General features: G+C 41.1%; 1 protein-coding gene across 1 annotated transcript in view; it reads right to left on the reverse strand.

Moving 5' to 3' along the window:
- Positions 1–1,232: 1,232 nt before the first annotated feature.
- LOC122556909 overlaps positions 1,233–14,067 on the reverse strand; it is a 25,152-nt gene continuing 12,317 nt past the window's right edge. The window contains exon 3 of the mRNA XM_043704161.1: positions 1,233–2,350. Coding sequence (XP_043560096.1) covers positions 1,668–2,333 — 666 coding nt within the window. The 5' untranslated portion in view covers positions 2,334–2,350 and the 3' untranslated portion in view covers positions 1,233–1,667. The remainder of the gene's footprint in view (positions 2,351–14,067) is intronic.

Genomic DNA, 14,067 nt, shown 5'->3' on the forward strand with positions numbered 1-14,067 from the left:
CTGATCACCCCATATAACTGACTGAGCATGTCCAAACACTTGGACCAGTTTCGGAGGCTATTCATGCTGTTTTGGAACCCCATGATTGAAAACTGTCTCCCTTTATTTGACTGTGGACTGCTGGCAATCATGGTAAGCTGCCAGACTTTGTGTCTGTGCTAAATGACAAGGCAAGACAGAAGTACAGTGAGCCTGGTAGCTCTGAGAGGATGCAAAGTGAAAAATGGCAAGAAAAAGTTGTTGTGAACATGCAAGAAGAGAGAGCTCTAAGAGAGTAAATGAACAGTACAGAGCGCAGCATTGCAATGATAGCTGCTGGTGCACCCTGAAGCACAACGTTAAATTGCAGAAGTGTACTGTTAGTGGATCAGGGAAATGACATGATGATGTGGATAGACTGGCAAATATTGAATACCTATATCCGTGGATGTGGGGTATGCGCAAAAGCTGCTTATGCAGTGTATCCTGAGTTGCTGGAGCTAGGTATCCAATGGAAGTCCTTAGGAGCAAGCAGCAAGCTGGAGTCCCCATTACCTGCTCAGACTTCTATGTCAAGAAGTTACAGCATCATTTCCTCATGGAAGGTGTTAGGATAGGAAGCTGCATATTACTGAGGTGAGAAGTGCAGTTAATTCCTTTTACAATACGTTATAGTCCCATTTAATTGAATTGTTGCTACCAGTGAGAATACCATCATAATGTCAGGACATCAAGAAAGTCTTCACTGTTTTTGATTCTCTGATGTTTCACCATATTGTTCAAGGCCCAATAAGATTCCACCCAATGTGTCCAGATGAATTGTGAATGACTGTATAGCAACTGTTCAAATGAAAAGTTAAGAGATAAGGTAAAAAAACACAGCAAGATAGAATCAGCAAAAACAAAATGGAAGAAGATGGAGGCAGAGAGTGGTTGAATTCAGTGTTGAGTCGAGAAGACTGCACAGTGCTGGGTAAAAAAAAAGCGTTGTTCCTCAAGCTTGTGTGGAGAATTGAAATGGTAAAAACAATGACTGCAGATGCTGGAAAACAGATTCTGGATTAGTGGTGCTGAAAGAGCACAGCAGTTCAGGCAGCATCCAAGGAGCAGCGAAATCGACTTTTCGGGCAAAAGCCCTTCATCTGAAATAAAGACAGTGAGCCTGAAGCGTGGAGAGATAAGCTAGAGGAAGGAGAATTGGAGGGAGAATTATCAATGGAGAATTGAAATGACAAGCAACGCAAAGTTCACAGTTTAATTATGAATTAAACGATCATAGTTACTTATTCAGTTGAAACCACTCTATAAGTATTAGAAATTAGATTATGTCATGGTCAGTAGTGAGATATAAAAGATATTTGTGATCACAAAATGAATTGTTACCCATTGGTAACTGTATTTCATCAATCTTCATTAGTCTTCCCTCATGGAGGGTTTTTCACATTATCAATGGTAAGATGCTGGTTCACAGGCTATCTGTTAATAATTAGATTACAACAAACAATTTAAAATATAAAGGAAAGCATTTTGTCTAATATTTATCTTATTTTATGCTACTTTTTGGAAATCCATCAATTATGTCTTGCCTTTGTTGCAATTATCATTGATGTAAAGACATTAAGAGGACAAAATAAGAACATAGTAGTGTCTAACAAACCAGCACATTGAAAAACAAATTCTTGTGAGTGTTAAGTAGGACGGGGGTCCTTACATTTAGATACACAGCTGCAAAGTTCATACAAAAAATACCCAGTGACTATTAACGGTGAAAGGAACACCAAACCAACAGAGACAAGGCCACAGACAAATGTTGTACAGCAACTTCTACAATTTCTAGAGCACTGGGACTCCTTGTTATCAATCAGTTCCTGTATCATTTCTGGGTTTTGCCCTGATATATTGGACTGGTTGCAGTTTTTATCACCTGTTGTTTTTCCTGCAATTGTTTCAATGATGCTATCATTTGGAGAAAATGTCCTTGAGATATTCTCAGAGTCACCACTTGTCTTGTTGCAGCTTGTTGGATAGTCATTGGCACAGTTAAAGAAGACATTACTGCAGTTGTCTAAGGAGGATGGAACTTCAACTTGAGGCCTATCAATATCGATTTTAATCTCAGGTGCAGTGCACAAAGACACATTATTATTCTCTTGTCCTGTTACACTGTCCATAGAAGTTGGAGCAATAGTTGTGAGTTCTGCTGCAGAATCTGGCATGACTGTTGAACTGGATTTATCTTGTTTGATATGAGATTCTACTTCACTCTCAGTGGTTAAATTCACTCCATTCAGTGAAGTCACTTCAATACAGGAAGGTTTCTTATCCTTCATTTTCAGCTTCATTTCAGATACCATTTTCTCGGGATCAATCCCTATTAAAGAATTGGAATGAGAAATGTTATTACATTCATCATTTTTCTTACATTTTCTGTAAATAATTTCCATTAGACTATGAATAACTCAACCAAAAAATATTTGACCAGAAAAATAAGCTTTGAATTCACATTCAGGTGCAATGAACTAAAGCTTGTTTAGGGTTCATTTGAGTGAGCAATGCAATAAGACAAGTGTTTTGTAAACTATTTTTCACATAATCTCCAAATCTACTGCATTTGAAAACTTGTGATATGGATTGCTCACATGGTGGCCAAGCAATGGAAATGGTTCCAGCACCATGAGCTGAATGGGTTTACTGTTTATTTTCATTCATTCCTGTCTTCTCATGTTGTTCTATCATTTCATAATGCTACAACTAGAGAGTTCAATTAAAATTTTATTGGAGTCAATGTCAAAGCCTACGGAATTGTGATGCTGCTGCATTAAAAAGTGAATGGACACTGTTGGCTGTTTAAAATTATGGCATTGTTTTCCTTTGTTTCAGCAAGGTAATGCTACATTGATTCGGGAGTGATAGGTAGAACAGAATTAAGTTGGGTACAAGGCACTAGATAACTGTATTTCACGGCAATATGTTTTGGGTAGCCATGACTAGGAATATTCTAGACAAATTGTGGAGCACGGTGGTTCAGTGGTTAGCACTGCTGCCTCACAGTGCCAGGGACCTTGTTCGATTCCACCCTGCACCTGTGTGGAGTTTACACATTCACCCTAGGTCAGCGTGGGTTTCTATTGGGTGTTCTGGTTTCCTCCCGTAGTCCAGGGATGTGTATGTTGGGTGGACTTTCCATGGGAAATGCAGGGATAGAGGAGTGGATCTGGATGGGATGCTCTTCAAAGAGTTGGTGTGACCTGATGGCTGAATTGCCAGCTTACACACTGTCGGACTTCTATTATGATTCTGATTTGCATTGTAGAATTAAAATCTCAAGGTTCCTTTTCACTGAAAGCCTTGAAACTCTCGCTCCCAAAAAGATATTGGCTGAATTGCAATTCACGATACTGTGATGATTAGATTTTTGACAGGTAGATACTACATTCCTCTTCCTGTAGACTCTAACTGCTTACAAGTCATAACATAATGCATCATGCTCTGTCCAGGTATTAATGATTGACATATCGATAGTCACAGGTGAGGTGCCGGAAGACTGGAGGTTGGCAAACATGGTGCCACTGTTTAAGAAGGATGGTAAAGACAAGCCAGGGAACTATAGACTGGTGAGCCTGACCTCGGTGGTGGGCAAGTTGTTGGAGGGAATCCTGAGGGACAGGATGTACACATATTTGGAAAGTCAAGGACTGATTAGGGATAGTCAATGGCTTTGTGCATGGGAAATCATGTCTCACAAACTTGATTGAGTTTTTTGAAGAAGTAACAAAGAGGATTGATGAGGGCAGAGCAGTAGATGTGATCTATATGGACTTCAGTAAGGCGTTTGACAAGGTTCCCCATGGGAGACTGATTAGCAAGGTTAGATCTCATGGCATATAGAGAGAACTAGCCAATTGGATACAGAACTGGCTCAAAGGTAGAAGACAGAGGGTGATGGTGGAGGGTTTGTTTTTCAGACTGGAGGCCTGTGACCAGTGGAGTGCCATAAGGATTGGTACTGGGTCCTCTACTGTTTGTCATTTACATAAATGATTTGGATGTGAGCATAAGAGGTACAGTCAGTAAGTTTGCAGATGACCAAAATTGGAGGTGTAGTGAACATAAAGAGGGCTCCCTCAGATTACAACAGGATCTGGACCAAATGGGCCAATGGGCTGAGAAGTGGCAGATGGAGTTTAATTCAGGTAAATGCGAGGTGGTGCATTTTGGGAAAGCAAATGTTAGCAGGACTTATACACTTAATGGTAAGGTCCTAGGGAGTGTTGCTAAACAAAGAGACCTTGGAGTGCAGGTTCATAGTTCTTTGGAAGTGGAGTCGCAGGTAGATAGGATAGTGAAGAAGGCGAATGGTATGCTTTCCTTTATTGGTGAGAGTATTGAGTACAGGAGTTAGAAGGTCATGTTGCGGCTGTATAGGACATTGGTAAGGCCATCGTTGGTATATTGTATGCAATTCTGGTCTCCTTCCTATTGGAAAGAAGTTGTGAAGCTTGAAAGGGTTCAGAAAAGATTTACAAGGATGTTGCCAGGGCTGGAGAATTTAAGCTATAGGGAGAGGCTGAACAGGCTGGGGCTGTTTTCCCTGGAGCGTATGTGTTTGGAATGAGCTGCCAGAGGAAGTGTTGGAAGCTGCTAAAATTGCAACATTTAAGAGGCATTTGGATGGGTATATGAATAGGAAGGGTTTGGAGGGATATGGGCCGGGTGCTAGCAGGTGGGACTAGATTGGGTTGGGATATCTGGTCGGCATGGACTGGTCGGACCGAAGGGTCTGGTTCCATGCTGTACATCTCTATGACTCTATGAGCTTGGGCAATTCATTAACTGCACACTGGTCATGTACGTCTTTCATCTTCCCATTTTTCTGATAATGTACTATGTGCTCATGGTCGCATTAATGAGGATTGTTCCCATTTATCTGTCAAAAGGTAATGCTGCATTAATTCCACAATATGATGAAATGCATAAATTTGGAACTGATATACATATTTGGTTCAGTTTGTGCTGTATAGGCAATTGGTTCATGATCAGCATATCAGAGTTGGGTGAACATCACCAGTGTAACTACAGGGTTTTCAACATTGCTCCTTGTCGACTGTGCTCCTCATTATGGTCTTGTTAGTACCACGGATGGTGGCCAAGGTCAGGGCTTTGTAAGTTAAAATTTTATAACAATGGGCCTAAGGTGGCCACAATATAAAGTATCCAGTAGCCAGAGAAGTTTTTATAGTTAAATTGCAGTCTATTAGATCTCAGGAATGGGATCTCTGAGCCTTTGCTTGCAGTTAATTAAATAGTGGTTAAATGAATAATCAGTTACCACATCTGCAATTCAGCACATTCTAGTATGTGAAGTGCAGAGCTGTTTGTATCTGCACTGGTATCTAGGTTTCATGCAGATTATGCTGACCCTGCAACTGTGGAGCATGGCAAAAACTTCTGCTGGTACTTCTATATTAATAGATGCTTTGAAATTTGCCGTGATAAATGTGTGCCCACTTGTGTAACCTTGCACTGATCACCTTCCTCATTTGATGGTGCAGACTGGCCAGACATTTCGTGGAGTCAAGAGTGTGGTGCTGGAAAAGCACAAAAGGCCAGGCAGCATCCGAGAAGCAGGAGAATCGACGTTTTGTGCATAAACCCTTCACCAGGTATGGAGGGCTTATGCCCGGAACGTTGATTCTCCTGCTCCTCGGATGCTGCCTAACCTGCTGTGCTTTTCCAGCACCACACTCTTGACTCTGATCTCCAGCATCTGCAGTCCTTATTTTCTCCCAGACATATTGTGGAACCTATTTTGAAGCTGTTTGGTTAGAATGTGTACCTATATGGCCTCTGTGGCTAGCCTTTGCTTTCTGCCTGGATACTTACAATGTCATTTGGTAGCACGTCTTGCATACAGTTTTGAAAATTATCATTTTATAGCAGGATGTATGTCATTGTATCATTGTCATTGCTTACTAGGCTTGCCTGCATTGGCTCTGATGCCAATGATGGACAAATTATACGTGGGCTTTAGACTGTTCCCATTAGTATAACTTTGTACTTGCATCTGCTTTGTAGTCAGGCTTTCATGATATAACCTCAGAGTTGGTCTACAATATCAATTTGGAATGCTTCTACTGGATTAGATGCTATCATGAGCTGTCATGAGGAGATAGAGTGCTTGGTGTTGTTTTGCAAAGATAACAATCTCTCCCTCAATGTCAGCAAAACTAAAGAACTGATCACTGACTTTAGGAAGAAAGAAGGAGGACATACCCCTATCTACATCAATAGATCTGAGGCGAAGAGGAACAAAAGCATCAAGTTTAATCATAGAATCCCTACTTTGTGGAAGCAGGCTACTTGACCCATCAAGTCCACACCAACCCTCCAAAGAGCAGCCTACCCAGCCTCATCCCACTTCCCTACATTTCCTATAGTTAACCCCACCTAACCTACACATCCCTAGACACTAAGGGCAATTTAGATGGCCAATCCACCTAACCTGCACATTTTTGGATTGCAGAAGGAAACCCATTCAGACATGGGGATAATGTGTAAACTCTACACAGACAGTTGCCTGAGGGCAGAATTGAACCCAGGTCCCTGGCATTGCGAGGCAGCAGTACTAACCACTCAGCCACCGTGTCACCCCAGGTGTGATAATAATTCTGGTCCTCCCATGTAGGTGAGATGGTCAAGAAGGCACAACAATGCCTCTTCTTCCTCAGGAGGCTTAGGAGATTCGGCATGTCCACCACGATCCTTACCAACCTTTACAGATCCACCACAGGAAGCACCACAACTTGGTACAGCAACTACTCTGCACAGAACCTAAGAAACTACAGAAGGTTGTGTGCACAGCCCAGACCACCACAGAAGCCAACCTCCCATCCGTAACTCCATCTACACTTCTTGTTACTGTGGAAAGGCAGCCAACTTCATCAAAGATCCCTCCCACCCCAGTAATGCTCTCTTCCAACCTCTTCTGTCAGATACAGAACCTTAAATACACTTACCAACAGGTTCAAGAACAGTTTCTTCCCTATTGGTATTAGACTCCAGAATGGACCTCTCCAATTTCAACTCTAATGTTAATCTTGATTTTGTGTACCTCATGTGCAGCTGTAACCTTGTATGCCTTGCTCTGCCCAAACACCCTATGATCTGTATGTCCTTGTATATTATGATCTACCTGTTAACATGCAAAACAAAACTTTTCACTGTACTAAGGTATACTTGACAACAATAAATCAAATCAAATCAAATCAAACTTAAAAATCAAATGAGTTTGATGATCCTATTGACAAGGTCTACTTCTGTAAGGTTGTAATCACATCCTTTGTCTCTGTTTCTACTTATGAATGAGTCAATGGTCTCTATTGTCTGTTCCCTAAAGTACATGAATTCCAGGCAGAAGTTGTGATTCCATTATAACTGATCCGCAAGTGTTGACATGTTTTATTTGGAGTTTAAAGATGGTTGTCAGACAGCCCTGACTTGTTCATTCTGTGGCAGCCTTCACTAGCTGTAGAAATTTTAATTTTACCGGCTTATTTGCCTGCTTCAGAAATGTTGAGATAGAAAAATATAATTCAAAGCATTGTCAGAACAAAGTAAACACAGAGAAGAGATTTGTTGCCTTCCAATTGAGTTTTGGAAATTTTATAGTCATCTTTTCAATTTTTTGAAGGACTTTTAATCCAGTTTTGAGCTTTGTCAGCTATCCAAGTTGCTTCCAGCTCTCTTAAAGTTAGTTAAGCTAATTACGCTTTGAGTTGCATCTTTAATATATGACACCTTTAGATTACTGCTTGACTGTAACAAAGGCTTTGTCAGGTTTTCTGATCTTTTTAGAACATAGAACATAGAATAATACAGCGCAGAACAGGCCCTTTGGCCCTCAATGTTGCGCCAACCTGTGAACTATTCTCATCTCATCCCCCTACACTATCCCAAAATCATCCATGTGCTTATCCAAGGATTGTTTAAATCTCCCTAATGTGGCTGAATTAACTTCATTGGCAAGTAGGGCATTCCACACCCTTACCACTCTCTGAGTAAGGAACCTGCCTCTGACATCTGTCTTAAATCTATCACCCCTCAATTTGTAGTTATGCCCCCTCTCACAAGCGAACGTCATCATCTCAGGAAAAAGACTTTCATTGTCTATCCAACCTAATCCTCTGATCATTTTGTATGTCTCTATCAAATCCCCTCTTAGCCTTCTTCTTTCCAATGTGAACAGACCCAAGCCTCTCAGCCGTTCCTCATAAGACCTTCCCTCCAGACCAGACAACATCCTGGTAAATCTCCTCTGCACCTTTTCCAATGCTTCCACACCCTTCCTGTAATGGGGCGACCAGAACTGTACTCAATATTCTAAGTGTGGCTGCACCAACGTTTTGTATAGTTGCAGCATGATATTGCGGCTCTGGAACTCAGTCCCTCGACCAATGAAACCTACCACACCATATGTCTTCTTAACAGCACCATGAATCTGGTGGCAACTTTCAGGGATCTATGTACATGGACACCAAGATCCCTCTGCACATCCACACTACCAAGAATCTTACCATTAATCCAGTACTCTGCCTTCCTGTTAATCTTCCCAAAGTGAATCACCTCACATTTAGCTGCATTGAACTCCATTTGTCACCTCTCAGCCCAATTCTGCAGTTTATCCAAGTCCCTCTGCAACCAGTAACATTCTTCCAAAGTGTCCACTACTCCACTGACTTCAGTCTCGTCTGCAAATTTACTAATTCATCCACCTATGCCTACGTCTAAGTCATTTATAAAAATGACAAACAGCAGTGGTCCCAAAACAAATCCTTGTGGCACACCACTACCTAACCGGATTCCAGGCTGAATATTTTCCATCAACCACCACTCACTGCCTTCTTTCAGAAAGCCATTTCTAATCCAAACTGCTAAATCACCCTCAATTCCATGCCTCTGCATTTTTTCGAACAGCCTACCATGTGGAACCTTGTCAAAGGCTTTACTGAAGTTCATGCATACCATGGCAACTGCCCTACCCTCATCTACATGCTTGGTCACCTTCTCAAAAAACTCTCAAACCTTCTCAAAGGCTTGTGAGACACGACCTGCCCTTGATGCAACCATGTTGACTATTTGAAATCAAATTGTTGCTTGCTAGATGATTATAAATCTTATTTCTTATAATCCTTTTCAAAACCTTTCCTACAACAGAAGTAAGGCTCACTGGTCTATAATTGCCTGGGTCATCTCTCCTGCCCTTCTTGAACAAGGGCACAACATTTGCAATCCTCCAGTACTAAAACTATATACAACGACGACTCAAATATCAAAGCCAAAGGCTATCTCCTCCCTAGCTTCCCACAGAATCCTCAGATAAATCACATCCAGCCAGGGGACTTGTCTAGATTAGATTACAGTGTGGAAACAGGCTCTTCGGCCTAACAAGTCCACACCGCTCCGCCGAAGCGCAACCCACCCATACCCCTTACCTAACACTATGGGTAATTTAGCATGGTCAATTCACCTGACCTGCACATCTTTGGACTGTGGGAGGAAACCGGAGCACCCGGAGGAAACCCACGCAGACACGGGGAGAACATGCAAACTCCACACAGTCAGTCGCCTGAGGCGGGAATTGAACCCGGGTCTCTGGCGCTGTGAGGCAGCAGTGCTAACCACTGTGCCACTGTGCCGTCTACTTTCACTCCTTCTAGAATTGATAACACCTCTTTGTAACTAACCTCGATTCTTTCTAGTGTAACATTCTTCTCATTCTTCTCGTCCACAATATTCTCCTTTCCCTGAGTGAATTTTTTCTCTCAGTTTACTTAAACTCCACTCATAAGACAATGATTTAGATGGGAAATGCCTGCAGGCTTTCAAAAGTGAAAGCCAGCAAAGAGAAAAAAGCTTTTTCCCAGGCTTCCTTGCACTTTTAGGAGTTACTATGGAATACATTCTTTATCACAGCCCAGTCTGCAGCATTTAGCTTCAACAATATAAACCACTGACCAGTGCCACAGTGGTCACTATGTTACAGTCGGTTTTTTTTTTAAACACAATGTAGCAATGATCTACAATTTTACTGAAATGAAAATGTGCGTTTTTTATTTGAAGTTAATACTATATTGAGGCAAGTTTCACTGGGAGGATAAACATTGTATAATAACCTCTACTTTGGCTACTTGTAGACTGACTACAAAACATGAATACAGGTTAATAATTCTTTACCGGTTGGAAGATGCCCCTTAAAGGGGCATGTCATCATAACAAAACAGTAGCATTATCGAAGAATAGACAACAAAGTTGGGTAACTAGAATTCAATTAAATGAATTGCATGAGAAGTTTGAGCCTTATTCCTGTACCCATGCCTCTAACACTCTGAAAGCAGTATCAACCTGCAACCTTCAGAATTATTTATGTATGTGCTTCTACTGAGCTAAGCATTTTACCCAACTGTCATTCTCACTTGTCATTTCAACTATCACTTTTGCTGAGAATTGTTGAATGAGGACAAAAACAGTGTTGGAGGTCAGGAATGATACTTGCTAATGATGGGGCAAAATCACTGATGAAGGAGCAGAAGATATTCGCATTGTTGTTACCACTCAAAAGAACTCCTGTTGGCTTTGATGATTGGCTAACAACGCCTAAGGCATTTTCAATTTGATCCCGATTTACTTTAGAATCGTTCGGATTCCTTAATACCATATTCAATAGTACAGAACCTTGATGACAAAAGTAATCACTGTCATCTCTTCCGGAATTTGAGTCCATATCTTGATTAAGTTTAGAATAAGAACAGAAACTGGGTAGTTCTGGCAGTATCCAAAATAAATCTTGTGAGAAGGTGATTGGAACAGTTGAATGCATCTTCAATCACTTACTGATGATTGGAGAAGGCAGATAGGACAATTATTTAGTGATCAATGAGCCAAAACCTTTAAGTATTGCTAATGCAAGCGAACAGCTTGATCTGGGTATGCAAGTCTTTGGCATTAGAGCCAAAAAATAGTGCTATGAAGAGGGATGAACTAGGTCTCCTTGTTTCAGTTTTATGTCTTAGTCACAATAAAAGATTAAATTCTTTTTAGCACAAGGCTATAGCTCTCTCTAATTAAAATGTTGTTAATTATTTTTACTGGAAACAATAAGGTTCCATTACAAAATTGCCTTAAGACAAAGAAACACCACATTTATTCCCTGATAACCCCAAGGAAAATTAATAATTATTAAGTAATAAAAAAGCCTTCAGGACACACGCACTGTAATATACGTAATTTAGAGTCTCTTGAGTGTCCTCATGGCATGTGGCTTTAACCTGAGACCAATGCTAAGTAGATGGTCTCCTGAATTGAATCAGTTGTAATAAATGTTGCACTTAATTTTAAAGTTGTCAATTCTCTAATGCTTATTTTCCACTCAGTTTTGTCAAACCAGATACTTTTCTTCTTGAAAGAGAACGAGTCTTCACAATCTGTGTTTATTTCACATTTTTAATTGCATCTCGGTCTGCCAAAACTTTATTTCAAACAGAAGCTATTTGTATATTCCATGCCCATGGAGATTATTGTTTCCCGCTTGGTTATTGTAGTAGATATTTCATCTCCAACACATGATGTTCTCATAATGGTGCAAATCAAATAGGAGATGATGACTTTCTCGTGCTTCCTATGGGATTTCTGACTGATTTCTGAATCACTGGAGCAAATTTCAGCTCAGATTGCCCTTGGTCTAATCCACATCGGTTTTATGAAATTTGACCAGCCTGTGTGCATAAAGTGAGCTCTGGTTTATGTCTGTGTTTTGAAACCTTTTTAAAAACTATTTCCATCCATGAAAGTACCAAGCACTATGTCAACCAAAGGAGTTCAAAGATCAATATACTATATCATCATGATAATTGACAGGACCATGTTCTTCATTTGTGTCCAATGCACTCAGCCATTTCTCGATATAGCATTGAGCTGTCTAAGTTAGCTGAAGATTATCACGTTAAAGACTGCAGGAGGACACTGAGTGGAATTATTAGTTTTAGCTGAGGAAATTTGCAAGCCCTTCAGTTAATTTCATTTTCGCATACAGATGTGAAGGCTCCATCATAGTGGAGACTGGGAATGTGATTCCTTGCAATTATGTTTTGTCTGTCCATCACCATTCCTGACTAAATGTGATGAAGTTTCAAGAGTCTGATCTGTTGATTGTGTAGCACTTACCTCTCTCTATAGATTGCTGCAGGTAGGCCTATACCTTCTTGGAAACATGACACTGATGCCTCTGAGATGCCCTTCTACACATGCAATTGAACCAGGGAGAGCTATGTGTCTCCATGGCAATGAAGGAGTAAGAACTGAGATAAGGAGAAACTTCTTCAGCCAGAGAGTGGTGAATCTATGGAATTCATTGCCATAGAAGGCTGTGGAGGCCAGGTCATTGAGAATATTTAAGGCTGAGATAGTTAGATTCTTGAGTATCAAGTGGGGAGAAAGTGGGAGAAAAGGATTGAGAAATTATCAGCCATGAATGAATGGTAGAGCAATGGGCTGAATGACCTAATTTCTGCTCTTGTGTCTTATAGTCTTATGATCTAACTGTACCAGGTTACAAGACTACAGATTGTGGTTACATGCAGTCCTGTTGCTGATGATGGTCCATATCAGCTCATACTTGCACAGTTTTCCAGCATAAGATCCTATTCCTGAAAAATAATATTTACACTATATAGGTAAGCTAATCATACATGGAAATGTGTTGCTGGAAAAGCGCAGCAGGTCAGGCAGCATCTAGGGAACAGGAGAATCGACGTTTCGGGCATTAGCCCTTCTTCAGGAATGATGCCCTTCCAGCAACACATTTCCATCTCTGATCTCCAGCATCTGCAGACCTCACTTTCTCCTCAAAGCTAATCATACAAACCACCACAGAAACTAATTCAGTTTTTCTTACCGTGATTTTAGTTCTTCTGCTGGTGGTAATAGGAATGCAGCTGGCATCCAAAGAAAATGCATGTGGTCTCAGAAATGAACATGTGAACAGGAAACAACAGTAGGGCTCAAACCTGAACTCTATGTTCCTGCATCCCCTCAGTGATCTTCCATTCCCTTGGTAATCAAGAATTTTTCTACTTTTGAGGAAAGAAATTTCAAAGACTCACAACTCTCTGAGGGAAAAATGTTTCCTCATCTCTGGTTTAAACCAGTGCCCCACTTATTTTTCAAAAAATGAGCCCTTGTTCTATATTCTCTGATAAGAGTAAATATCCTTTCAACATCCACCTGGCCAATTCCCCTCAAGATCTTGTATGTTTCAAATAAGTCACCTCTGAACCTTCCAAACTCCAAAGGATGCGATTATAAAATTTATATTCATAGAATCCCTACAGGTGGAAACATGCCCTTCAGCCCAACAAGTCCACATCGACCCTCTGAAGAGTAACCCACCCAGATCCATTCCCCTTCCATATTACTCGACATTTACCCCTGACTAATGCACCTAATCTACATATCCCTGAACACTATTGGCAATTTAACATGGCCAATTCACATAACCTGCAGGACTGTAGAGGAAACTGGACCCAAAGGAAACCCATGCAGACACGGGGAGAATGTACAAACTCCATACAGACAGTCGCCTGAGGCTGGAATCAAATCCAGGTCCCTGGCACTGTGAGGCAACAGTGCTAACCACTGTGCCGCCCGTGTAATAAAAGGATTCCCACAGTAGTTTTACACTGAAATCCTTTTTCTCAGGGTGCAGAACTTTTATTTTCTCTCAAATGGTCCTGTTTTGTCCACTGATAGTATGTGCTGTCTGATTTTTTTTGTCTCTCTTGTGAGATTAGCTCTGTTTGGTACTTTGCTATAACAGGGAGAAATGTCCCCATGACTTGTCCGGTCTTGTCCTACCTGCCTATCTCCTTTTCCACCTATCCACTCCACCCTCTCCTCCCTGACCTATCACCTTCATCCCCGCCCCCACTCACCCATTGTACTCTATGCTACTTTCACGCCACCCCTACTCTCCTCTAGCTTATCTCTCCACGGTCTAGGCTCTCTGCCTTTATTCCTGATGAAGGGCTTTTGCCC

The sequence above is a fragment of the Chiloscyllium plagiosum genome, chromosome 14 (assembly GCF_004010195.1).
Source record: "Chiloscyllium plagiosum isolate BGI_BamShark_2017 chromosome 14, ASM401019v2, whole genome shotgun sequence".
Classification (NCBI taxonomy): domain Eukaryota; kingdom Metazoa; phylum Chordata; class Chondrichthyes; order Orectolobiformes; family Hemiscylliidae; genus Chiloscyllium; species Chiloscyllium plagiosum.